Here is a 27958-nt window from a genome sequence, read left to right as displayed (position 1 = left end):
CCACGAAGTTGATAATCGATTTTTGGCCTATAGTGTTCTGGAACAAGGTACACTCATCAATCACCCTTTGCTCAAACATGATAGGTACTAATTACATGATCCAGAGTGTATGGTCTAAAGTTCATGGCCAAGGTGCACCCGTATGTGGATCTTACTCTCTGAATAATGCACCCTTTACATAGCAGGAAAAAACGGCACAATTCTGACTTACGACCAGGTGTTTGTTGGTCAGTGGCGTAATCGCTTTCGACTGCCTCGAAATTGCAAAGTGCCAACAATGTGCCTTACCACACCTTGTTTGAAGACCTACATGGGCGCACAGATGGGCACAAGTATGTGGGTGCTGGCCATTAAAATGTCAACTGCGTCAGTCTGAAACTAGCCATGACTCTTATGCTGCACTGTGTGCTGTTTTGTGTCGGGTATAAGATAGGGCCCACTGTTTGTTTTGGTTAATCCATGACCACAGATTAGGCACACCTCTGATAATCACCACCTTATCAAGGCGCAAAGGTTTGTGTGTAGTCATGACCCTGGGAGCTGTGTTGTTCTGAAATGGGTTTTCCTCATCACATGCAATGTGTTTTCAGCTCTTCACACCGAATAAGTGTTGTTTTCCAGCAATCAGCACGGTGAGACTTTAATCATGGCTTATGTTTTACACCTTGCACAGATAAAGCCTATTGTCTCAGCGTGTGTCAGGTATGATAAGCTTTACATGCTTGGCTGGCAGAGAACAGCTTTTTTTGCTGATAACCAATCCAGATCTACACCTGCATAAGCTTGAAGCTGCAAGTCTTAACATGAACTTTCATGCTTTCATTTTAAGTTTTCTATTTTAGCTTCTCTGTGAATACTGACTGAAATGTGTCCAAACCAAAAGTTGGCACTGAATGTCTGGTCAGACTTGTTTACTTATTCTTTTGATTTTGTTTAATTCATTCATAGTTTGGCTAAGACTGTATTTTATTTAGCCAAGTTTTTGTACAGCTGCTTGTGGAAAGACAACATTCAACATTTGAGAGTGAAAAAAACGGGTTTTTGAAGGCATATATGTTTAAATTTGTCAAACTTTGAAACAGTGTTTGATTAAGCAATTAGTTGATTTATAGAAACAACTGGTTTCAATAATCCCTTGAGCTTTCAAGTCATTTTATTTCAGGATGCCAAAATTGCTTAACATTGCCAAACATTCTTCAGTTCCAGCTTTTCACATGGGAAGGTTTGCTTTTTATCTAGTGTCATGATTACCAACCTGGGAACCCCTCCAATGAGTCACAGTATAAATGTGGATTGACAAGATGCTTAACTTGATAGCTCTGCTTCACAAAATTGAATTATTATCATAGCAATTCTTTATCACTGTCTTGTTTAGTATCAGATAGTTTAACATCTTTTGGCCTCAAAAATGTATTTAAATACGGGGTCAAAACTTGTAATTTGTAGACTTCTAACACTTGAGGTAAAGTATAGACCCCTTTAGGGCTGATGTCACAATGATGTCATTTTGTTAGCTGGGGACAAAGCACGACTTGCCACTACAGGGCTGTAGGCTCTGTAGGAGTCTTAAAATGTCACTGGTTATTAGGAGCCAGAATGGAAGGAGTCATGGCTCAAAAGTTACATTTTATTGCATGTCAGCCGCCACTGCCCAAACAAAGTCAACCAAAACAAAGACAACTATGGTTAAATGTGATAGGAGGAAAGGACTGGACGGAGGCAATCAGGTTAGGGAAAAAGTATTTACTGTTTTAGGGATGAATAATGTTATGTGTATTAAGGGTTATCATGTCCACCTAATCCAGACACTGGGGAGGTATTGGATTTCTCCATAATGCTAACTTTTTGGCGCGTTAGCTAACGTTAGCTTTGATAGCAAACCAACTGGAGGAAACCTTTCAAGGGTCATCCTCCTTTTTAAGACTGGCATAGCAATAAACCACAAAGCCTGCCATCCCACTTTCAGCAGTCCTGTCAGTCATCCATCCACTGAGTGAGAATATACGGGTCGGCCAGTCTGGTCAGTGTTTACTAATTCAAGTGACACTCACTTGACATAGTGTGTTCATTAATTCAATCTAAAGCTCTGAACTAAAATGAGAGTGCTGCTGATCAAAAAATTTGAGCATTATATTTCCATTTAAATTAACAAACGGCTAAGTTAATCACACATTCACTCCGCTCGGCGCTCTGCTGTTCCGTCTCCCCAGACAGAATGCCCAGAGTGCACTCTGCCACTCCCACAGTGTGGTGCTCTGGATAACCAGACGGTACATTCAGACACCACTCTGAATTTACAAATTGTCCAGTCTGTGCCAGAGTGCGTTCCAGCACTCAGAGTGAGTCTTTCTGAATGCACCACTCACATCATCTTCCTCCATTGTCTAAAACAATCCAACAGAACTTCTCTAGCGCTAGCTAATGTCTGAGGAGAATTGTTTCGTTAGCTGAGCCCCACCCACCAAAAAACAACAAACAGTAAAAGGGTCGATAAGCTGAACAAAACAAGCAGTTTAATTACATCATGTTGGGCTTTAGGAAATCTCTCTCTCTCTCTCTCTCTCTCTCTCTATTTATTTATTTATTTTTTCTTAAATTTTATCGCCCAAAGAATTAATTGAGATAATCATCCACAGACTTTTCTGAAAATGGAATTTATTGTAAGTTGCATCCAACTTAAGAGGAAAATTATCAAAAAAAAAAAAAGGTTGGTATCCAACACAAAATCAACCCTAGATCAAGTAAGAAAATGCAGCAACAGATGTCAAGGTTGACAAACAGACTACACATAGCAACAGGACACTCAGTAATTCTTCTTCTCTCTTTCTTTGTTTTGCAGTGATTGATGGCCCCACTCAGCTGATTGTGCGGGATGTGTCAGACACTGTAGCGTTTGTAGAATGGACACCACCCAAAGCAAAGATTGATCAGATTGTGTTACGGTACGGCCTGGTGGGAGGAGAAGGTCCACGGACCACCTTCCGCCTTCAGCCCACACTCAGCCAGTACTCCCTGCAGGTGAGTGGTGGGCCGTGTGTGTGCAATTCATCATGTTGTGGTGTCACAGATCGATCATACACACACATTATGTGCACTCACCTGACATCTGGGGACAGAAAAGCCAGTCCTCACAACTTAAACCGTTTATATTTGGGTGGAGAGTGTGCTGTGAGGTTTTTATATTGTACTCACGAGTACAGTGTTAGTTACGTGTGTGTGTGTGTGTGTGTGTGTGTGTGTGTGTACACACTTGTCATGTTTGTTAAATCATCTAATCGCAGAGTCTGCCTGCTGTCTGTGTCTGGAGATTAAACAAAAACAAACAAAAAATCCACGCAAAGAGATTAAACAGACTAAACTGTCCCTGTCTTTTTTTCCCGTTCCACAGGTTCTGCGTCCTGGCTCTCGCTACGAGGTATCTGTGAGCGGAGTGAGAAAAGGAAATGAGAGCGGATCTATTTCCACTGAATTTACTACCGGTGAGATCTGACAGCAAGCAGATGTGGTGATAGTGGTGTGTGTGTGTGTGGTGTGGTCTGTGCCTGCCTCTGAGGATCGTACAGTTGATGACATATGGCCTAATGTAAAACATACTGTTTATCTATATTGGATATGGTAGTGAGCATCTGTTCAAAGTCATTTTTGCTCTTTTTTGTGCAGCAGGAAGTATTATTTGTTGAAGCATTATCCTAATTTGTTTTAAGTGGAAACAACAAGTGAACTCCATCAAAATGCCATTATGTTCAGCTTCATCTAAAGTAAAATGTATGCATATGATATCAGAGTAATTCAAGGTTGCTTAAATGAAGTAAAATCTGCATAGAATTGCTAATAGAGTGTAAATTATTCTAAATGAACACATGTAGCCACTGATGTTAATGTTTAGTAAATTATATCATCATACATGCAGATTAACTATAGAGGTTAACAGCTGGACACAAACTGTTTATCTGTGTCTAATGATGTTTAAAGGGCTGTTGTTTGCCTGTTCACAATCCCTGAGAATTGGTCTCAGTGTCCCCAACATTGTCAGCTTTATCGTTCTTCTCAGAGATCGATGCCCCTAAGAACCTGCGGCTGCTGTCCAAGACATCCACCACCCTGGAGCTGGAGTGGGACAACAGTGAGGCTGAGGTAATTACTCTCACTGGTGAAAAGTAACTCAGTACATTTACTCAAGTTTTGTACGTTTTCTGGTACTTGGTGGGACTTGTGCCTTACGTTATTATTACAAATGTATTTATTTTATTCTGTTTGTACTCCATGAAGATTTTCAATTAGTTTGCAGATTAAGATTTCACATTCAAAACATATGAAGAGCATACAAAATATTATGCACTGTAATAGAAGAAACCACCCAACAGATTATAAACTATCTAAAAAGGATCACTACTTCTAATCCAATGATATATATTGATTATATAGATAAAATAATCTGGTCAGCCTAAAAAAAAAGAGGAATTTTATTTTGTAGCAGTTTGTTGAATATACTACTGCACTTTTACGTAAAAGGATAGTGCACCCAAAAATGAAAATTCACCCATTATCTACTCACCAGGGGTCGCGTTAACCGGAAATTCTCGGTCATTGACCGTTTTTTTACAACAATGACCGGAAAATCTGAAGGCCGTCGGTCATTTTGACCGGTTGCAATTACCACCCCTGCCCACTTGGCGGCAGTGCGCACAGTCAGTGGTTTAAGTGGCTGCCGTTTTCACACTGCAGAGAAAAAGTCATTCATCTGCTTCATGTAGCATTGTTGACATAATGCCCTGGACACACCGGACGCAGAACCGAAGCACGGTGCCCAGCAGCGGAGGCAGTTTTCAGTCAGTGCCCATGTTAACCTATCTGACTGTCCACACAGGCCGCTGAGCAGAGCGGAGCGCCCGCGGAGGCAGCGCTTCAGTTCGGCGTTTTTCACGCGAGCCGCGAGCGCTTCTGTCAAGCTGGATAGAGCGGATCGTACCAAACAGGAAGTCAGACACAGAAAAGACGAGAGAATCCGGCCAATTTTCAAAATAAAATAACAGCACGCACTGTGGAACGTGAGGAGAAAATACAGTGTTTATAATTTAAAAAAACACAACAGTGCATAACTGAACACATTTTTCAATACCCTAATCACTTCATTACAATTTTAATTTTGTGTCACCGAGCCTACAGGCATATCTACATAACGCCCTGGACACACCGGACACGTCAGTGACACGTTAGTGCCGTCTGGTGTGTCCAGGGCGATGCCTAATGGCACAGGTGTGTGGATGTCTGTTCATCTTTTCATTCATGTCCTTATTAATGCACACTTTATAACTTGCTTGTTGGATTTATTAAAAACGAACGAATGAAAACTAAATGTCTTTGAATATCTTTATTATCATTTAAAAATGAAAATTAAAATGACCAGCAAAAATAGATTATGACTGGATTTTTATGACCCTGTCGGTCAAAATGACCAGCAACGAAAACGTCTAGTGCAACGTCTGCTACTCACCCATATGCCGAGGGAGGCTCAGGTGAAGTTTTAGAGTCCTCACAACACTTGCGGAGATCCAAGGGGAGAGGGGGTAGCAGCACAACTCCACCTAATGGAGGCTTACGGCGCCCCAGATTCAAACGTCCAAAAACACATAATTGAAACCACAAAATATCTCCATACTGCTCGTCCGAAATGATCCAAGTGTCCGGAAGCCCCGACATAAAAAGTTGTTTGGAAAAACGTCATTTGAACTCTGTTTTTAGCCATTGTAGCCTGTAGCTCTAATTTTCATTTTTGGGTGCACTATCCCTTTAATGTTCAAGTTGGGTTTGTTTTAACGTGGACCCTATTTTCCTGTTTTTGTGTCTAAGTGACTAATGGAGACAAAACAGGCTGCAATGTAACCGTTCAGGGCATGTTCACACTAAATTTACATCCACTATAAGTGCTTGTTTTTGTCACTGACAGGTTCAGATTAATATTTTTAAGAGTAAGATCCTTTCTTGGGTTTTTTTTTCTGTTTTTGTTTTTGTTTTTTTTTTCCCCAAAATATACAAAGCACACAATCACAATTTGACAGTAAATAAACACCAATTTTACATTGTAAACGCTGCAAAAATAGATTAACAGACAATAAAATAAATTGGCACGTAACAATGCAAATTAAAATTTAACTAATAAAATTAAGTACTACATGACAAAAATGTTGGGGAGAATAATGAGTGGGGGGTGGTTGAGAGAGAGGGTAGTCTTATTCACAGTTGCATGCTTTGCTTTACATGCAGACATTCATTCAAACATATGGGGGAGGAGATTCTCCATTTAGTTAATAAAAGGTTGCCATATTTTGTAGAAAGAGTGTATCTTATTCTTCAGTTATTTTTTCTAGAGGTATGCTACTGGTCGCGTCTCAGAACCACAATCCATTGCTCTACATTTTTGGCAATAGCCAGTAGGATTTCTGCATGCTAAATGGAATAGCCATAATAATATGTCTGATATTAGAATATAAGGTCCTTTTTGTTTAACCAGAAATGGCCTGAAATTGCCATTGCCAAATCCATTGGACTCCATTTAAATGAATAGTAATTTCAGTGTGTATAGCACCAGCATATTCTCACATAAATAAAGGGTTAATCAACCAATGGTGAATGTTGGAACAGTGGAAAGACGAATCTAGACAGTTTCTGTGAGTTTTATTTTCTGTCAGCTTTGAATGAAGTGTGTTTTATAATGATGAAAGAACTGTTTAGTCGAATGGAGGCTGGTTGGTTTGGCGATGGTGATTTTAGGGCAGGTTCCTGTTAAACAATAAGCATCATACTCTTCACCATAAAGGTCTGTCTCTGTCCTTTCCATAATGATGTCAGACACTTAGAATAACAATCTGAGCCTGTCAGTGGCAAACATGCACTTTTTGTGATGTAAATTAACAGTGCGGACATGCTCTTAGAGGATAAACTGCGCTCGTTCCTCCACTGCTGGCTGCAGCGCTATCACTCAATGCTGCACCGGTTTCAAAAACTGTTCTTCCTTTGACACAAAAATAGCTTGAAAAATACTGAACTTACCCGTTAAGTCGATTTTTACTGCAGGACATTTACTTGAAATGGAACACATTTATAGTCTGATATATATATATATATTAGGTTATTTTCCTTCAGTGAAAATTCTGAATACTTCTTCCACCACTGGAGGCTATTCATGTTGAAACTTTGGATACAAGAGTCTCCTCCTGTCTTTTTCTTGTCTTTTATCTTTTACATATTCGTATATTTCATTTTAATAAGTGTAGTGGGCTATCCTGAAACACTTCATAGCTTCCACAGGATCTCAGCACAACCTTTAGGTGCCCCTTAAAAACACAGAGAATATTATGATTGCATCCTTTTGTAAAAATAACAAGTAATTTGCCCATAATCCCTCGACCCTCTCCACTCTCCCTCAACCTTTTTTGCATACTTAACCTAGAGCAGCAAGTTTCTATTCCTCCAATTTTCCTTAACTCCGTCTTGTTGAATGGAGCGCTTTATCATCACACACAGGTCGGTCTGCATTTTGTCAGCTCGATAAATGCCAATACCGAGAATGTAGCAAACACATTTACTGGGTTGAAGTGGTCACAATGTAGTAAATCTTCTTGTTTCACTCAGTAGTCACAATGATATTTCCAGGGCTCACTAACTATACAACCAGACTCATGAAGCTAGTCTGTCTTGACGCCTGTTAAGCACTAAAATTAATTCATCGTCATGATTCTGCAGAGTGTTGGCAAGGAGACAAATATTGTACCGGGCTAATGGAAAATACACCATTTATACTATGAAGCAATTTAAAGCTGTTAGCCTGGTATTTCCTTCATTTTGTTAAAAATGTTTCCCTCAGTTTGGTGTAAACGTTTAAACATATATTTTTAAATGTAGGTGGATGGCTACCAGGTGGTGTACAGCACTTTAGCAGGAGACCAGTATGATAAAGTGATTGTGCCACGCAACGAGGGAGCCACCACAAAGACCTCTCTCACAGGTAAGTGAGGAGGAGTGTTTAATTCATTCATTTGTTGTGTAGTCAATTTCTATTGAATTATTTACCATAAACATTCATAGAGTTCCTTTTCCCCAGCTCAGTGTTTTTTCCTTATGCCGTCAGTATTATCGCAGTGCATCGAATGTGTACTGAAGAAGCTGGGAAGTGCCTGTGTGTTGTACATGGCAGGATTATCTCCACAGCTAACACCGGGCTGACGGGGCTACTGATTGTATCTGTAGAAATGCTTGTTGTCCTGCGGGCGTATTGAAAGGCTGTCAGGAAGGAGGGGTCAGCTGAGATGTTTTTTTTTTTTCTAAAAGGCCACAGTGCTGCAAAGGGCACGGCCGGCATAAGAATAGAAGCAAAAGGTCCCTGTGTTATTCTGTTGGGCCACTGCAATCAATGCTGCCTCCACCCTCATCCCCTCTCTGTGACTCTCATTTTCTCTCTGTCACTCTCTCTCGCTCATTTCCATTCCTCATCATCTCATTTCTGTAGCTTTAGAAACTCACTGTGGACACAATGAATTGATTTGAAACTGATCAATTATGCTGGGGGGAAAAAAAAAAAATCAGCGTTCTTCAGAAATCATACTGCTGTTCATGTAAATGTGCCTCATCACCGATGTAGAGCTAATTGGGCTGTTATGAAAAACTTCATCTAATCGACAGGCACTCACTGCGAGGAGTGTGTGAAGCACACACGTCCATGTGATGTTTCTTCTTGCTGTGCTGTGCATTAAATTAGTAACCAGTGTCATTTCGACTTTATGCCTCAGACCTGCTTCCAGGCACGGAGTATGGCATTGGCATTTCTGCCATGAAAGGAAGCAACCAGAGCACACCAGCAACAATGAACGCCAGGACAGGTGAGTGAATTACTGCTTATATTCCACTGATGCATGTGATGCCAGTCATACACTAGAACACTTTGAACTGATTTTGAGAAGACTTTTTAAAGATTAAATCTGATGCCCTCTCACATCTAAAGACAATGTTAGATTCGGCAGAGACTGTGGATCTTGCAGGGTCACAGTTTGCAAAATTAAAACTAGATTCCTTTTGAGATTAATTCCCATCCTTCTCCTGGTGGAAAATACTACGCCAAACTCCCTTTAAAAAAACAAAGCCATAGGAACAATCTCTTACATGTCTGCAAAAACACATAACACCAGAAATAAATGGCTGCATTTTCTACAGCAGTGGTTCCCAACTGGTGTGTCGCAGTCCAAAAGTGGGTCGTGGATCCATTCTGAATGGACCACCAGTGAATCGCAAACATGTCAAGTTTGTAAAAATACAAACTTTATTTTGATGTAGAGTGACTTTCCGGCACAGAGCTTTTATTTTGAAGTGTGGTTTACTGCTGTAGAGTGAATGACTAACAGCTACTTGACACAGACAGCAAACTACCTCGACAACATGGCCAAATCACAAGTGTGACGATGAATGTGTTAAACTGTGTGGACCTTGAACTAATAACTAAGGGTTTCAGTATCAATATAATCTATGAAAATAAACTTAACAAATCAGATTTCTCGCCTCAACTCGCCACCGACCTCTGTTGGTAAGTTGCACTATATTGTGTGAGGGGATCGGAATGAGAGGCGAACAATTTCAAAAATTAATATATTCCATTAAAATGAGTGCCGGTTGGTGGATCAGATACACGGTGAATTTAACACAGACTCTTGTTCACTCCACAGCTCCTCCAGTTTCTCCTTTTCAGTAGTCCAAAAGAAACAAGACTTCTTCACGTTCTTGCATCTCCCCAGAGTCCCCCCTCCATGTTTACTGGCTACCCGGTTTGCGGCTTATTGTTTGGTGCTGGAGAGAGTACATCAATTCTTCACTATTAGCATGTGCTAAGGCTGAAAACACATTAAACATATTCAATTTTGTTTGAACCAAGAGACCAGAAAAAGACTAACTGATAGTTGGGGCTGAGTTTTATGACCACCTTACACCAGACGATCGAGATCACGGAGCGCACACCAACTGAGGTAAAACTCACAGGATTTTTATGCCGGCATGTGTGTGAGAGTGTCTTCACTTAGAAGTTGTTTGATGTAAGACCAGCATAAGACACGCTTAGTAAATCAGAGCAGTGTTGTATTAGAATTCCCGGCTTTACAGCAGGCTGGTTTGCCTGTTTTTTATTATCCATGTAATTCTTAGTTTGTGCTGTGGGTCAGCGCTCCTGTTCCAGTCATTAAAAGCCATTTTAGTGAGGTTAAACAAATCAGATTCAGGCAAGACTTCAGCCATTTTAAGCAGGTGTTTTATATTACCAGCTGGGGTCAAAGTTCCCATTACAGCATTTTTAAAGCTGTAACATTAATTGCTAATGGCTTTACCTACTCCATCAGCTATTTGAATTTTTATTGTTTTTTGAGCTGTTATGGCGGAAAGACAGAAAGGATCCCATTTAACCTTTGGTGTGAAATGTTGGTGCACTGAGGTGCTTTGCTAATCTTTCCCATCACGTTGACTCAAGCAGATCTTTCCTCCTGTCTCAATCATTTTAATGGTGGAAGGTATTTTGCACTTTGCAAAATTATGCCTCCATTTGCTTTACGAAGAAGCACTTTCTACCCCACTATTTTGTGCACTCTCTTTGAACTTTGGAAATGCACTACAGCTATCACATCTTTCTCAAATAGCTTTAAATAATATGACAACACCTCCTGGCATACAACAGTGCTCATGTTACTATAAGTATGAGTCTCTGAGAGCTGAAAGCATCGTTTCCATTAACGGTGGCTTCAGTTGAACTTCTTTCTGTCTTACTTTTTCCAGAAAAAAATCTATTTGACAAGGAGCTCCAAAAACATTGAGGGTTCAGGCAAACAGTGCAGTCAAGGATTGAATGAGAATGATGCAGTGGGCAAGATGGGTTGTCACTGCAGGAAAGAAAAGGACAAAAATAAGAACATAACTAATACAAAAAGATTAAATACAGAATTTAACAATTTAAAACACAATAGTATGAGACAAAATACTGTAGCAACAGACAGAAAACCTCCTAGAACACAACATTTGATTATAACTTCAGTAGTCAACAAAGAAATTGCGTTCAGTTACATTTAGCATTGTGTAATTTCCGCAAGTAATAACATTTTGGGGTAGCTGACCAAATCAAGATCAAAATAAATGTAAAAAATAATAAATAAAGAAATACATTAAGGCATAATTTGAGCTGTAAAATTTAACTTTAAAAAGCATCTTCTTTCTAAAAGATAGTTTATCTGCAATTTTTAAAATGTGCACATACAAAAACCTGGATGTTAAAGTACTTTATTATGAGCAGATGAATTAATTCTTTTCACACACACAAAAATGTCTTGAGTGACAGGTGCACGTAGCAAAAATGAACCATTAAGGTAAATATTAAAAGGTAATGTCCCGTTCACTGCCTACACTTAACTCAGTGATAGGACATTTGTCATGGATGAGTAGGAGGGTCCTTGAAATGTCACATAATAGCTTAAATTGTTACCCGTAAAGCCTGCTGGTGTACACACACTCAGGTGGGTAAATGACACTGCTAATTTGCTCATGCATATGAAAGACACAGTTGGCAACTTTAATAAAAATATGTTTTTGTCGTATTTACAGAAACTGTCTCTATATTCATAGAGGACTAAATGAGCCAGATAATGAGCCAAAAAAAATCATATTCCTCTGCGGTTTCATAGTGCCTCTAATGGCTTTACTGCATGTGAACAAAGACAACCAATCAGAGCCGAGGAGACTCTAACACAGCTGTCATGTCAGCCACTGCTCTTGAACTGTGGTCAAACTGTCAAACTAGGCAAAACACTTCAGCTAAAACAGACTACCTTTCTCATTTTACAGTACACTAAAATATGTTTCTGAAAACATTTGAGATGAGAAATAGACAATGCAGCCCTGCCTAGACTGACAGTTTGACCACAGTTCATGAGTAGTGATTGACATGATCAACAGCTGCGTTAGAGACTCCTCAGCACTGATGGTTGTTTTTCAAAAGGAGCAGTAGACGTGGAGGAGGAATATGATTTAATAACAGATAATCCATCTCATGTTCTTCTGTGTGGATGTAGTGACAGCTTCAGCAAATATAACAAAAAGTTATTTTCGTATTTTCCATTTCTGCTGAAGACATTTAAGAGACTGTGTCACTGAAATCTTGTCTCCTCTGTATCAGGTCTGGATGTGCCCATGGATCTAACTGTAACGGCCTCTACAGACAACACCATCACTCTGGTGTGGGGCGTGGTCCAGGGCCCCATTGACCATTACAAGGTCACCTACACTTCCTCCTCTGGCATCAGTACTGAGGTAAGGAACTGAACACATGAACACTGATAGATAAAACGCAGCACGTGTAAAAAGCAGGTGCATACTATGCACAGAAGGACCAACAAGGCTATGACCTTTTATTATCAAGTAGTCTCAAAGAAATCCTATTCAGTTTGTGCTTACCTGCATCTTCCTTTTCTAGTTGACGGTGCCTAAAGATGTGACCACTACGACTCTGGTCGACCTTGAGCCTGGGACTGAGTACACAATCACTGTGGCAGCAAGAAGAGGACGACAGCAGAGCTCTGCAGCTACTATAGATGCCTTCACAGGTAGAGAGAATAGTAAAGTTTTATATACTAGAACAGGTGAAAGGTGTTATTTTTGTGCCCCATTATCGTCTCCTTTGTCTTTGTCTTTGCTACAGTTGGATTTAAACTTTGGTAGAGTATCAAGGTCGCAGCACAGTATCACTTGAATCCACTCTATTATCAGACAGCGCTAAGATAAATTCACTTCACCGTGTTTTCTCTGTTCAGATAAAGACATGAAAGAACAGCCTATTATTGCACAAAGCTATAACAGTTTTAACAACAGTGTTGCGTAATGAAGTTGAACGGAGAATATAATGAACCAAAGTGTGGCAGCAGGTAAGGTGAGTCTCACGAAAAGAAAATGGAGAGCCTTAAAATACTTTGAGGAAGCAATTAGTGGAGGTAAATTATTCACGTCAGCTAATGAGCTTGTTACAAGTGTTCCCTAATTGCCCCTCTGTTTTGCATCCAAATGTATTTATGTCTCTTTTTCTTCTGATTTCTTTTCAACACCCATTCTCTAAGTTCCTGTCATTCTTGTTACCGTCAGCACACACCGCTCTTCCTCTTTCTCAGCTCGATGTTTCAATCACAACAAAGTTCTCTTTTCCGCAGACTCGTCGTGTGTATCCATCGAACTATATGTGGGATTGCCTGTCAGTCTACTCAGAACTATTGGTTCTTGTTCGTGATTTTCAGTCGCACAAAGGGTGGTGTCAGAATGATGGGCACACGCTTACCTGCTGTCAGATTTGTCATTCTTTCCTTCACCTCTCTCGTCATCATCATCATCGTCTCTCTGCTTCTTCACTGTGACCGCCGTGGCAGTTGTCATCATCACCGCATTCATCATGTTTTGTTATCTGTGGCTTTTTTAAGTAACACCACTCTAACCATCTGGAGAGGAGAGATGAGAGAATGATAAAATGACAGATGAAGAGAATCAGAGGAAAAATAATTAATTACCTGTCATCTACTCGTCCTCTGTTCACTTGGCCATATTGGCAACATCTGTCTACCTGCGCTCAGGTGAACTCATCATAGGGGGGAAAAAACATGGTGAAAGTTTGATCCTGAACTTTGATTAAATTTATATATTCCAGACTGCCTTTGGAGCACTATTGGTTTGTCTCTTTGTCACTGAATATGAACTAGTTATCTTCAAACCTTCCGTTATTTAACAGTGCAGTTGTGTTTTTACACTCAGACAGCACTAGAGGATTATTCATTTATAGTGGTTGTTAGTGTGTATCTACTTTTATTGGATTCATGTATTTATTAATTCTTTCATTTATTCATATTATTTTCCAAGGTTTTTAAAGGGACAGTTCACCCCAAAATCAAAATACTTATTTTTGTTCTTACCCTCTACCAGTCTGTCTTCCCTCATATGTAATGGAACTAGACAGCACTCTGCTTGTGGTGCTCAAAGCATCAAAAAGAGGAGGAAAAAATTGAAAAAGAAAAATTGAATAACACAACAGCAAAGCCTTCCAGAAATCATGACCTGGTTACTCAAAATAATCCACAGACCTTGTTGGCAGCACCTGCCAGCTGTATTATCATGCAGAAGGAAGCTTGCATCATTTCATGGACGAGAGGCTCTTGATAGTGCAAGATGTAAACATTAATGGCGTCCTCCTCGGCTGAGCTGCAATGTTACCTAGCTCAGGGTTGCTAGGTGACCTAGCAGATGCAGTAGATGCACGCTTTCTTCTGCGCAGTGAACCGGTTGGTGGTCGTAGTTAGGTAAAAAGAAAATAGTTCCTACATGAAACTGCTCACAAAAAGGCCTGCAGATTATCTCGAGTAACCGGGTCGTGATTTCGCTGTCCTTTTAATATATGTTGATATGTCTGCTAACAGCAGCAAGATTGAAAACCCTTCCATAAGGAAAAATGCGCTTTATTTTCATTAGTTCTTCACTAGTGAACAGTTTAGGGCTTCGTCACATCCCATCAGTGGTTTCACTTTTGGAAGAAGCCAAGATATCCTGCACCTTTAGTCCCTAGTAAGGAGTAAGCTCCGAAAAAGCTTGTCCCTGCATTTCTAACCAGTTGCATGTTTCTTTTTTTTTTGGTTGTGTTTGTTTGTTTTATCCTTCTTGCCAAGTAAATGCTCTTTTTAAAAAAAAAAAAAAAAAAAAAAAAACACTTTTATGCCCCCAGTTTATGAAGCAGCTTTGGGTTGTAAATTTGAAGCCCCCAAAGTGAGATAACTGCGATAACATCATCAGGGGTTTTTTTTTTAGACTGCTCATACAGACCCAAGAAGACGTTGTACAGTTTTTTTTTTCACAGTCAGAGTCACACTTCTCATGATTAGTATTCTGACCTTTATCTGTAGAAGTTCATTAACATCTTCTGTTCTCTGTCTGTATGTGTGCCATGAAATCCAAAATATCATTAAGACCTACAGAAGGTCACTCACCAAGTTATCATCACACATCACCTTCACTGCCTCCGCACAGTCATTGTCGCTGCATTTTACTTGCTTTTTAACCATTTCTAATAAGGGCTGTCGATCTGTAATTAATCACCCAGTTTGCTGTAATTTATCGCTTTTTATTCTTAAGACTGAAGCTTATAATATGGGATATTTAAATGTAAAATGAAACAAGGAGTCTATTTAAATTAGAGTGCTATTGTTTAATAGCATCCTCAAAGCTGTGAACACAGATTCTCTCCTGTTTCACTCACAGTCAATGCAAACGATGTCAGACTTCATTCATTATCACTGAAGTGCGCTTTGATGCCCAAGTAGTTATCATTATGGACAAAAGTCCAATAATCCCCTGTAAGAATGACATCTTTTGCTTACTGAAGCATGTTCAATTGCTGCACCCTCTAGCCTTCAAATAAATTGTGTCGTCTTAACATGATGGTTCCTTTCAAGGGTAGATTATAAGCGGTGTCTGCCGATGCAATTCAAATGTTTTCCCAGTCCATCGTCTTCAAGTGTGTTAATTGGGTAGCAGTTTTTAGCTACCCATTTAGCCAAAGCATTACTTGCCTTCTCAATTAGAGGTTTCAATATTTGCCCAGAGATAAATTACTTCTGTGGTAATCAAATTTGACTTTGCAAATCTTTGGGTTTTGTTTCCCCTCAAAGATCCAACTTCTACCATCTAAAATTAAGTCATTGTCTTTATCCACTTCAGCCAGGATGCAAATTAATCACAAAAAATTCATATGTTGGGATGCCCAGTAGGTCAGTAGTTAGGGTGGGCATCCCATGTACAAAGGCAGCATCCATGCCGCGGCGGCCATTTGCTGCATGTCATCTTTACTCTCCTCTTCCCTTCATGTTAAATCTGTCCTGTTAAATAAAGGCAAAGGCCCCCAAAAATTACTGCGTTTATTTTGACAGCATTATTATCTAACTCTACAAAAGACGTCTCTGTCATCTCGATCAACGGCATCTTCATCATAACTACCACCAGCATGGCCATTGCATAACACTGATGCTCCTTCTTGTGCAGTGTTTAATCCACAATCAACCATCGAAGCAACACCATGAGGAGTTCTGACATTTTGAGGTTTGCATGAGTGTTTCCTTGTGTTATTTATGTATGTAGGACACACAATAAAAGAGAAGAACATAAATGCAAACCAGTGTAATAAACATCCAGGTTTCAAATGATGATTGATCAGACAGAAGACTCCACAGTTTAGTCTGGATGAATCAGAAAAGGAGAAGTCAAAGTTACTGCATCTTCCCTGCTATTTATACACCCACACATGGCTAATTAAATTCAAATCATCTTGCATTTGTTGCTGTGTCAGCTGCTGTGCTGGTTCATATTCATTACATCATCTCCCGTCCAGGTCATATATTTTGACAACAGCATCTGCTACCATCATCATCATCTCTCCATTTTCTTCCTGTGAACAGTCCCATCACATCTTCATCTTTTATGGCGGATAATCTCATTAGTTTCTCTTTTTTTATGACCAATTAAATCATCACTTCCACATGATTGTGGTCTGCTCTGACTCTCACCTGCCCCATCAAGATTACACCCAAGGCTAATTTTCTCAACTGTATTATAAACGATCTTTTACATCATCCAGGACTGCTTCCATCCATCACCGCATTGCTTGTCTGTCATCTCCATAATGACGACAGCTGTTTTCTTTCCTTTTTTTCACTGTTTCCTGCTTGTGGCCGGATTTTTACCTGTCCTTGAAAACTCTCCGGTGACCTTTTAAACCCCCGTTTCTCCAGGAATCAGGCCCGTAACCCACCTCTACTTGTCAGAGGTGACTTCAGACTCAGTGTCGGTGGCGTGGAGCGCCCCAGCACCGCCTGCTGACCTCTTCATCCTGAGCTACAGCTCTGCAGATGGGACCGACACCTCTAAGGTGACGCTGGACGGCTCCAAGACGAGGTCACTGGTTCAGGGGCTGCTGCCGTCCACTCAGTACACCATCAGTCTAATCACAATACAGGGGGATGTTACCTCTGAGCCCATTACAGCATCACTCACTACAGGTGAGCTGCTCAATTTCATGGATGAGTGGTGTCAAAGGTAGCTCAGGGATGACACGAGGATAGATGAACATGAGCAGCATTGTAAAAGTTTATGGCTCTGTCTGAGATCTGTTTTATTAGTATGCATCCTGACCTCATACTGTTTTCTACGCTGTTTTCTGTGCACGCATGAGTTTTTCTGTACCTATGAACTGAAGGAATACTCCACCCCCAAATGACCATTTATATTGCTCACCATGTGTAACTTGAAGAAGAAGAAGAAGAAGAAGAAGAAGATGAATTTGTGAACAAAACTTTGCTTGTACATCTCCATGGTGAATGAAAAATCTTGATGAATTTAAGTGAAAAGGGTCCACGTTAACAACATCAAAACTATATCAAAACATTTATATTCAAACTCTCACACAACTCAAGCAGTACAATCAAAGTTTCATTCAGTCATTCCTATGATCAGTAATTTGTGCCCTTTATGACGGAGAACTGAACTAAAAGTGACACTTTATCGGTATCTTTTTAAAGCCAGACTCCATTGACATAAACAGTAATTGCACCTCACAGAACATGGGAGCTGCAGGTCTACTGCTGCCTTGATTAGTAGTTTGTTTGTGTTATTGTGGGTCTTCGCTGGATCTGAGGTAAAGTTCAAAATACAAAAGTCACACAAGAACACAAACAGATGGTAGAGCGGTAGATCAGCATCTCCAGTGTTCTGTGAGGTAAAGTTACTCTTTCTGAATGGGGTCTGGCTTTGAGGAGAACATATATTCACTTTGAATTCAGTTCCCAGTTGGAAAGGGCTGCCTGTTTGAGTGGTACTGAGCATACAACTGGATAAATGAGACTTGGATTATACTGCATAAGTTGTGTGAGAGTTTGTAAACTGATGTTTTGATATAGTTTTGCTTTTGTTAAACATTGACCCCTCTTCCATATGTACGACAGAATATAATGTACTGGAACATCTCCCAATTTGATAATGTATACCTTTGTTACACATACCTTTTTCACAATGTAAAATAGTTAAAGAAAACTTTACAGGGTACAGGCCTTAAGTCCCTCTCATCCCTCCCATGAGGGTGGTGGTGTGTCTTCCTCAAGCTCGTGTCCTCTACCAGAGGCCTGGGAGTTTGAGGCTTCTGCGCAGTAGCTTAGCTGTTCCTAGGACTGCACTCTTCTGGACAGGGACCTCAGATGTTGTACCTGCAATCTGCTGGGGCCATTCTCCCAGTTTGGGGGTCACAGCCCCCAGTGCTCCGATTACCACTGGCACCACTGTTGCCTTTACTCCCCACATCTTTTCTAGCTCCTCTTTCAGCCCTTGGTATTTTTCCAGCTTCTCATGTTCGGTCTTCTTCCATTGTTTGTCGATCAAGACGATGCCTGGTTGGTTAGCCATCACCAGTTTGTTAGTCTGTATCTGGAATATCCAGATTGGTTGTCTGCTTGCAATTAACCCATTAATAAAAAATTGAAAAACATGGGCCCCTTTTACTTCAATTCATCAAGAATTTTCTCCATTCTTGGATTCTTCGTTCACCAGAGGCATGCAAGAAAAATGTTTAATCACAAATTCAATGTAACACGGGGTGAGTAATTGATAGATATAAATGATCATTTGAGTGGGGTGAGTATAGGGTTGCAAATGACAGTTATTTATATTATTAAGCCCTCAGCAGATTGATTCGTTTTTTGGTCTATACAATGTCAGAAAATAGTGAAAGAAATACATAATTTCCTAAAGCCCAATGACACCCACGCTACTATCACAGAACGCAACAAATTCTCAAACTTGAGAAGCTGTAACTACGTAATGTTTGACATTTATTTCTTGCAAGACAAATTCAAGAATCATCATCTGTATTTTGATTGATCAACTAACCAATTGATTGACTGTTTGAGCTGTAATCATGTTGATCACATTTACGAGTCGCTGCACTGTTCTCTTTGGGCTTTGTTGAGATAGTTGGAACTAAACTGGAATGTGTCTGAATCCCATTTAGGATTTAAGGAGGAAAAACTGAGGTTGGGAATAAGAACTGAAGGGAGTGCGAAAGGAAAGACTAGAAAAGTCATTGTAAGAAATGGAAATACAAAGTGATTTTAAATTAAATATGTATTTGCAAAACTGCTGTTTTAGCATTTCATTTGCACAGAACCCACAGCAGAATGAGTTTTGTAATTAGAGATCTGCCTTGGAGGCTTTTTCCTTTCTATTCCTTTGCCAGAACTGGAGACACAGCACCGAAAATACAAGCTTGTTTTATTCTCCATTGATATCAGATGACTGGGGTTTGCCACATGGATGAAATTTGAGTCAACAGCCAGCGTGTATAATGATCCAATGCAGTATAATGTTTATTCTGAACTCATACACAATGGCGTGTTCAAGAAATTGCTGACAAATGGTTCTTTAATACAGACAAGGACAAAGACAGGAAGAGCAAGAGGACAGGTGCAATGTGTGGGCTCACATTTTTACTTTAAAGAGAAGTCGTCTGCTCCTGCTTTGCACTGTTTTTAGATTTTTGAATTTATTCTTTGGCTTTTATTCTTCCTTTTATCTTATCTCCTTGGTTATTCAGAGTTTCTCAATCATTTATCCACGTCTTTTGATTAAAATGTTTTTCCTCCAACTGCGCCACAATGACCCCTCACACCTTTCTCTCTCTCTGTTAATATATTATACAGTATCACCCTGTAATTTTTCACTAATTGGCTTTTTGTCAGAAGGAGCTCTCAGAAGCATTTCTTTTGATTACGAGTGTGCTATTCACATCTGGGAAGAGAGTTACTGAGAAGAGGGTCAGTGGAATAACCCGTCTGAGAGAGAGACAATGGACAAGACAGGAAAGCAAGTTAGGACAAAAGGAAAATCATCAAAAGGGAAGAGAAGAGAGGACTGTGGACAAATGGAAGAAAGATGAAAGTCAGCATTGAACAATAGAGATATTAACTTTGCATCATTGCCAGAGACACCTGCATGCTGTCATCTGATCACATTGCCAGTTTCAAGTAATACCTTGGCAGCTTCGAGCACTCTCTTTCTCTCTCTCTACATTCACCCACATATGATGATAAGCAGATTTTTAGGGTGAAATTGGACAGGGATTTTGAGACAGATGTACAGTATGTTTTGCACCTGTCTTTAGACTGTAGGTAATGCTTTGATCTCGCATGTCTGAATGGGAGCGCTGATGAGAGACTGCACTCTGGCTTTTCTTGTGTAATTAGATGTGCTTTTAGCGTTACATTTTCTGCATCTGAAATGTTGTGTGGTCCTGTTTTAACCACAGTTATAGCAGGTGGTTTGTTATTTACCAGACTTAGATATTGACTTTGCCGCTATGGTCAGTTCAAACAGTGCTTTAATGTTACTCAGCCTGAGGGCCCCATTCGTTTATTAGTTTACACGGTGCAAATTGAATTGTGATCTTCCAGGGGGATCCAGTCAATAGCAGTGTATCTCTGTCAGAACTATTTCCAGAGCAACATAATGACTAAGATATGCATGCATGAATAATCACAACATATAAAAATGCTACCACTGTATGTCATACAAGTTGAATTTAAATGAGCTTAAGGGCAGGAGTTATAAATTGCCCGCTCTGCTTGTGAATACGAGCCATTATTCTTTTCAAAGAGGAAATGGAAACGGCTGGCTTACAAGCACTGCCTGTTTTGCCTCTTGTCCAAACAGAGAGATGGAAGTGATCGCTTAATCTCCTCCTGCTCTGTCTTTTTTTTTTCTGTCTTTTTCGTTCCCCCTCTCTAACTTTCTTTATCCTTCGGTCTCTTGCTCTAGCAGCTAAGGACCTGTCATCAGTTTAATTGTTTGCTCACCTTGTTTTCGCCATAACCTTTTCCAGGGCGGCTCGATAGTCTCAGGAGACACATAAAACAAAGTGTCAGCAGGGGGGTAAATCTCCTCTGCTCAGGCTCAATGCTAATGCTGCCCATTGTGTTCTTTAATCTGGATGCAGCTAGATTTCTCCTGTAAAATCTTTTGATGTTTATTTGTTTTTTAAAAAGGCCTGTGCTTCTACAGACCAAGGACAGGTCTGTTTATGTATGTAAAATGAAGAGGAGATTAAAAATGGACGAAACAAGTATTACTGAAATACTTTACTTTTTACAAGGACACTTATTCTTTTTGATTTTTATGTAAATTCCTGCACTTGCTTGGTAACATACCACATAATGCTCTGGTCGTACCTCGGGGAGCAGCATAAACTCTTTATGCTCTCCACTGTGGAACATTTTGATCCTATACTAACACCCATCGTCTCCCTTCTAGGCATGGACCCACCAAAAGAGATGACGGTGTCAGATGTGACTGAAGACGCAGTGACTATCTCTTGGATCAAACCACTGGCTCCATTTGAATACTACAAGCTGTCCTACCAGTCAGCCAGAGGTAGCATATTCTTTACATCCTCCAACGCCTGTCTTCATTGCATTATGATAACATGATGTTCAATATATCAGCGTACACGCCGGCACGCTGCGATTTCATGTTACAGTTAAATGAACATGGCATTTGTTGCAGCAGGTCTCTCTGCTATTCTGTAGCAGGCAACCCTGTTACACACACTGTTCTACCTAATTAATTGATAACATTTTATCAGTGAAATTTAATTAAATTTTTAATTAAAATTCCGCATTAATTAAATATTTACTCTGCAATGCAAAACGCACAGCAGCTGGCTAAGCAGTATACCTGGCCAAGTGTGAGGTCAGAGTGACGGCAACTGTTCTGATGTCTCCTGCAGGTCGAGTGGACAGCGTGGTGATTGACAGCGATGTGACCAACTACACCTTGTCCAGCCTGTTTCCTGCTACGGAATACGAGATCAGCCTCAACGCAGTGAGAGGGAGTCAGGAGAGCAAAGTGGTCAGCACCTCCGTCTTCACAGGTAGGAAATGATAAGGACACGTTATTAGGATCATATAGAATAGAAGAGATCAGCAATGCAACCAACCAAACTGCTGATGCATTAGAACAATAATCAGAATTGCCAATTTTGTTGTTCTTGTTCATGTTCAGGTGGGGAAGTTATATTGTTTTGCCTTAACCAATCAGTAGCGGGTGATTACTCCACTTTTTAGTCAACATGAAAGCTTCAGCAGCAGTTAACTTTTAAGATTTTTGTTTTTTATTTAGGCGGAATTGGTGTCAGTTTGAGGGTTAGCACAGTATTTCTATAACCCCGTGTCTAGACTGCAAATGTCATGTCAGCGTAGCACTCGCGTGACAAGTGTTCACATGACATTAGACTCATTCAAGCCCTGCTTGTACAGAATTGATCACTGCAGTGTACATTGCATGCCGGTACAATTCGTGTCAGCTTGATCTCGACCTGCTCTGATGTCAGGCATATGTAGAATACGATAACCTCAGAGGATCGAGGTGGCAGCAGGCTTTTAGAGCCAGGCGCTGCAGTTGCTCTCTACTGATTGGAAGACCTGAGGCACGATGGGGAACGCCTAGCTCTACCCTGACGTAAAAGCTGATTGGTTTAGATGTCGACTGACATTATGACCTTTTATATAAACCTCTCATTTTTGTTGAATTGGAGATTTTATTTTTTGTTTCATTTGAAGGTTTACTCTGTTCACAGAATACGTGTTGGCTGATGGTGAGAGACTAAATACATTCATATCACAGATCATAAACTGAACATAGTCTATTGTTAATTAACATTGTACTGTTTTATTTATTGAGGTAATGAGCAACCTAGTAAGTTGTCATACGGGGGATGTGAGGATTCTTAAAATAACATCTGCACAGATGTGAAGCCCTGACAATATCTGACTGATGCTCAATGAAAGCTGTTGTCTTGTATTTATTTCCTTTGTGTTTGACTATTAATGTTTTCAATTTATTCATTTAGTTTGAGGGTGACAGGTCTGCTCAGCTGATTTGCAGCAAACTGACACAATGCTGACTTACATGAGAATTCATGTAGAATGGACAGAAATTACCGATCGCCTGTGTAGCATTTTAATAGGCTACTCAGTCATAATTAAAACAACTGGGGACAGTGAACAAACTGATAGATGGGGCTGATAACACTGTAATAAATCGGAATCAGATCTAACAGGATGCGAGTATTCTCTGGCGTTATGTACAGACCGAAGGCAGCTGGAAACTGTCCGACTTGACCACAGCTTTTTGTCATCGCACTCTGTTGCTGCCTCCTGATCTCGTCAGCTTTCCTGGAGAGGCGCAGTTTATCTCAAACCAGCCAAATGAATCAACTTCTGTATCAGTCCCGTCTGGTCCAAGCGTTTTAAAGCGTCGAGCAGCAAAGGAGCAGCTAAACTTTCTGTGCAGTGTGCAGGACAAGGATAGGATGAAAAATATTTAAAGAATACTTTATTTATATACCACTTTTCAAAATGCTCTAGACATTAAGATAAGAGACTACACAATACAGAATCAAACAGCAATAAAAGAGAAAACATGCCGTCAGAAACAATTAAATCAAATAACAAGGTCCAATAATAAGAAAAGTAAAGATAAAATGAAAAATTGAAAATTGAAATTACAAAATAATGATAAACATTTCACAGGGAGTAAATTGTAGTTGTGTTTTATTAGGCTTGACGTGGGAATAAATGCTTCAGGTCACGGTGTATGCCTGTAAGATGCAGCTGAGATGCAAGCCTCGACAGAGCCAGTACAGACAGCTGCATGGATTAAAAAGAAAGCCTAACTGTTGCGTGAGACGTGCGTGTGAAAAATGTGTAGCCCTTTCTTTGTCTTTCACACTTTCACAAATCGGAGATGTGGTGGATGATTTTAGAGGTCAGGACTGAGCTGCGTCTGCACAAGGCAGTGACAGAAAAACAAAATTCTGTCTCAGATCTCTTCTTGGGCCCTTTGTCAGTCACACAGCGACGGATGTGTGTGTTATGTTGGCAGTCGGATGGCTGGGGAGGCTGTCTGCTTCTTGGGTATTTGGGTTTCATTGTTTGTTATAACCATGTTGACTGCAGACAGAGAGGTGTTTCTGTTATTGACATAAACGTGTTGAACCACCCCCTAATAATATTCATGAAGGTCAGATTTATTGCAGGACTATTGCATGCTTGAGTTTTAGCTAGGTGTCTCTGCTAAAGTGGCATCTGAGTGCATACTGCCTGACTAAGCACTGAGATTTACTTTCAATGTGCTTTCCTAATGTTCTGATCTTGCACAATAGGAAATCCCATTGCATTAAAACCACATTCCTCATTCCTTTGACTACAACTCTTTGATAAACGACATGTTGTACGGGTGGGGGTGCGGCGCAGGGACAAAATGTTTGCCATGTAAACTGAATGAAGAATTCCCCTTCTCTCTGCGAGACTCTCAGACCAATTGTTCTTCCCACAACAATAACAGCTGCGCGTTGGGAGTTATGTGCTAAAAAGAACAACACACACACTCACACGAATACAGACGTCAGGCAAAATCTAAGAGTACAGCTGACATTGCAGGAGGTGCAATCTTTTACTGCTGCAATAGATGAGACTGTCCACTCCATGACCCAGTAATTGGTAACCTACTCTCAGCTCCATCTCATTCTCCTCTATCTCTCCGCTTACCTTCCTTTCTTATCTCTTTATACTTTTGCCTTACTTCTACCCTCATGTATTGTTACACCTCTCTCTTTCTCATAGTATCCTTCTCTCCTCTGTCCTCCATCTTTCTTTCCATTTCCTCTCTGCTTCATCCTTTCCCCTCTTTAGTTTCTCTCTCTGTGTCTCTCCCCCTGTTTCTTCCCAATTCGTCATTATAAGTGAGAACACTTTCAGACTCTTAACATACACTCGTACACACATGCATGTAAATATGGGACACCCTTCTTCCACTAACCTAAGATTAACACACTCTCCCAGTGCTGTACGCATAATCTTCAGTGTGTGAGAGGAGAGAGCTAAGGAGAGCCCGGGATAGGAGAGAAAAGAGGAGAGCAGGAGGTCTGTTTGCATACCAATGAGACCTGATTCACCAGGAGCCGCCAGGTTCAAGAGCGAGGAAAAAAAAAGAAGCAGCAGCAGCTAAAAGACTCTCTTTCTCTCACTTTTTCTTCTGTCTTGCTCTTCCCCTCCAATTCTTTATCATCAGCTTCCTTTTTAACAATCCCAGTGTACTTACAATGAGCAAAGCCGTCGGGGCTGTAATAGCCTGAAAAGAACATAACTCCAAAGTCAAGCTTGTTAGAAATGGTAAATAACATTTTCCTCACATCGCACAATGCCCAACCAGGGACTTTTTAATGCCGCTTTCAACAACAATACATAAACAGGGGATTTGGAAGAGTAATCCAGCATTGCCTGGCCAAGTATGTAATGACTTGAATAACGCTGCAATTGCTACTTACTTCACTTCCATAATCAATTATTGTCAAAGGGGATGAAAAAGCAGGGAGCCATATTTCATTTAGCTAACACAGCAGGTGCTACTAATCTAAAAGGAATTTAGGGTAGACACTAAATGGACTATGTGAAGGTCCGTTTAATGGAGGGCTAATAATGGTGCTCATTAGCAATGTGTCAGAACCCCTGGTAAAGTATCACTTGTCCTAAAACTTTAGTTCGGAGACAGACCATTAAAGTCCTCCCTGTTCGTCTGATTCTTTACCAGCTATTTCAAGAAAAGATAGATGAGGGAGACTTCTATTTTAAATGGATGCTTTGTTAAGATATGCCACAAAATTACAATTAACATTGAATCATAAAAAGATAAAATTTGCAGGAGCCATCACAGATAAAGTATAAATTAAAAGAAATACATGGGTTAACACAAGGACATGTTGCCAGGCAGAGGGACTGGCAAACAATATATGCAAATGGGAGACTGAGAATAAGAGGGAAGAATAATATATGCATACCTACAGTCAAAAAAATAGAGTGCATGGTTTTCATCTTTGAAACCATTTTCTTCTTGTCAGAAATCAGCACGTCTTGTTCGGCTGGACTTCTCTTTGGTGTTTAGCCGCCTGCAGTTTTTTGGCTTGCACTGTGCTGTTACACTTGTCACAGTCTCAGCTTGACATGTCTACTTAAATGCCGCAAAAGACCACTTCCATTATGATCAATTAAAGGTGCAACAGTGGTCATTTAAGCTAAGTGGTCTATTATTTTGCTCTGACACTTAACGAAAATAGACGGTACTTAACATTCACTTATTAATCCACCAATAGGTATCATCCAGTAACATTATGAAGTGTTATCTAAAATTGGACACTTTGTATAGTGAGTACTTATACTTCTGGTACTTTAAGTACATTTTAATTCCAATACTTTTGTACTTTTACTTAGGTGACATTTTGAAAGCAGGACTTTTATTTGTATCTCACCATGGGAGGATATGAAAATTTCATGTCACAAATATCCTGTCCAAAATACTTGTGATTCACAGTATAATCCTGGTAATTATCAAAATGTGCTTGAAAGTCTTAAAAATGGCATCAAAACATACTGGAATCACTTCACCTTACAGTTTGTCAGGAAACAAATATTTTTATTGCATCACAGATGGAATAAACATCTTGTTTTAGTGAACATCCTTTTAAGTGAAAAACAAACAATCTTCAAAAGTCAGACTTCTCAATGATCTGATGGCGTCATATCTCTGGATATGAAATATGCCGATGCTCGATTGGGATCTTTTGCATTTAATGAGGTTGGTGTATATGCAGTCTGTATTTGCAGAGTCTCTTGGGGTGCTGCTGGACACGATATTAATGATTGTCCCAATAATAGAAATTCACCATATTCAACTTATTGTGTTTTTTATCACGATTTGCAATAAAACAATTTATCGTAACATTGTATCGTATCGTTATCGTCTAGTAACAGAGTATTGAAATAAAAAGTGCTAAAAGATCTGAGTACTCCTTTCATCATTGAAAGGATTAGGATAATCCAAAGTTCTTGTAGCTCCGGCATGCTCAGAGAAAGCAAGTTAACTCACCATAAAACTTTAATTTAAAGCCTCGTCCCAGTTAAACGCCCAGTTCCTTTTACCAGCCCGGTGTGCCCACACATTTTGACAAGTAAAGGCCTGTCTCAATTAGAGGCCTGGTCTGGTTGCCAAGCAGTTCATTTCTTAATAGAAGCTCTTGGGATGTATAAAACCACGTTGTTGGCTACCTCAAATTATGTGTCCATTCCTCGATTATCCTGTACATTATTCATATTCATTTAATCCTTAAGGGTCCTCAGATCAAAAGAATCAAAAGGGTTTTTTTTTTTAATAAAAATGAATCCAAGTTGGAAGTATTGTTTTGACAGGATAAAATGGTGTTGTGTCGGTATGCCGGGTACTGCAATCTTTGAACGCTGTCAGAGCTAGATCAAATGATATATTTAATGATATACATAATTGATATATTATCTGAAGCCTAATTTTTAAACAAGTTATAGTCATAGTAGTTTAAATAAATAATTTGATTATATTTCCTGATCTTTGCTGAGAAACAGTTTTGGCTGAAAGGAGTTAAAGGCCTTTCCCAAATATAGGCCTGTTGATTTCAGTGATTTAAGCAAGTAATACTACTACTACTACTAATTGAAGTTTTACGATAGGTTTACTGGAAGTATCCTTGGGCAAGATGCTGAACCCCAAATTGCTCCTGATTGTTCCATGGGTGGGTGAATGGTTCCTGAGTAGCAGGTGGCACCATGTATGGCAGCCTCGGCCACCAGTGTGTAAATGGGTGAATGTGACATGTAGTGTAAAAGCGCTTTGAGTGCTGGAAAGACTAGACGGCGCTATACAAGTGCAGTCTGTTGCCCATTTAAGAGTAAGACTGTTATGTTAGACTACTTCCTGTGAATCTACATAAAGACCATTTACTTAATGAACC

General features: G+C 39.9%; 1 protein-coding gene across 7 annotated transcripts in view; it reads left to right on the top strand.

Annotated features, from left to right (window-relative positions):
* The window catches only part of tnr (tenascin R (restrictin, janusin)), a 269429-nt gene that overhangs the window by 178225 nt on the left and 63246 nt on the right, over positions 1-27958 (top strand). For 4 of the 7 annotated variants that reach the window (XM_049597850.1, XM_049597846.1, XM_049597849.1 and 1 more), the window contains exons 13-22: positions 2840-3018; positions 3389-3479; positions 4034-4134; positions 7903-8005; positions 8787-8876; positions 12197-12330; positions 12494-12623; positions 16833-17099; positions 21394-21513; positions 21869-22012. In XM_049597850.1, coding sequence (XP_049453807.1) covers positions 2840-3018; positions 3389-3479; positions 4034-4134; positions 7903-8005; positions 8787-8876; positions 12197-12330; positions 12494-12623; positions 16833-17099; positions 21394-21513; positions 21869-22012 — 1359 coding nt within the window. The remainder of the gene's footprint in view (positions 1-2839; positions 3019-3388; positions 3480-4033; positions 4135-7902; positions 8006-8786; positions 8877-12196; positions 12331-12493; positions 12624-16832; positions 17100-21393; positions 21514-21868; positions 22013-27958) is intronic. The other 3 variants (XM_049597847.1, XM_049597852.1, XM_049597851.1) reach the window with 3 other exon arrangements.

This window comes from Epinephelus fuscoguttatus, linkage group LG15, assembly GCF_011397635.1.
Source record: "Epinephelus fuscoguttatus linkage group LG15, E.fuscoguttatus.final_Chr_v1".
Classification (NCBI taxonomy): domain Eukaryota; kingdom Metazoa; phylum Chordata; class Actinopteri; order Perciformes; family Serranidae; genus Epinephelus; species Epinephelus fuscoguttatus.
Note: the sequence above shows the minus strand (reverse complement) of the source record. Positions and strands in the feature narration are given on the sequence as shown.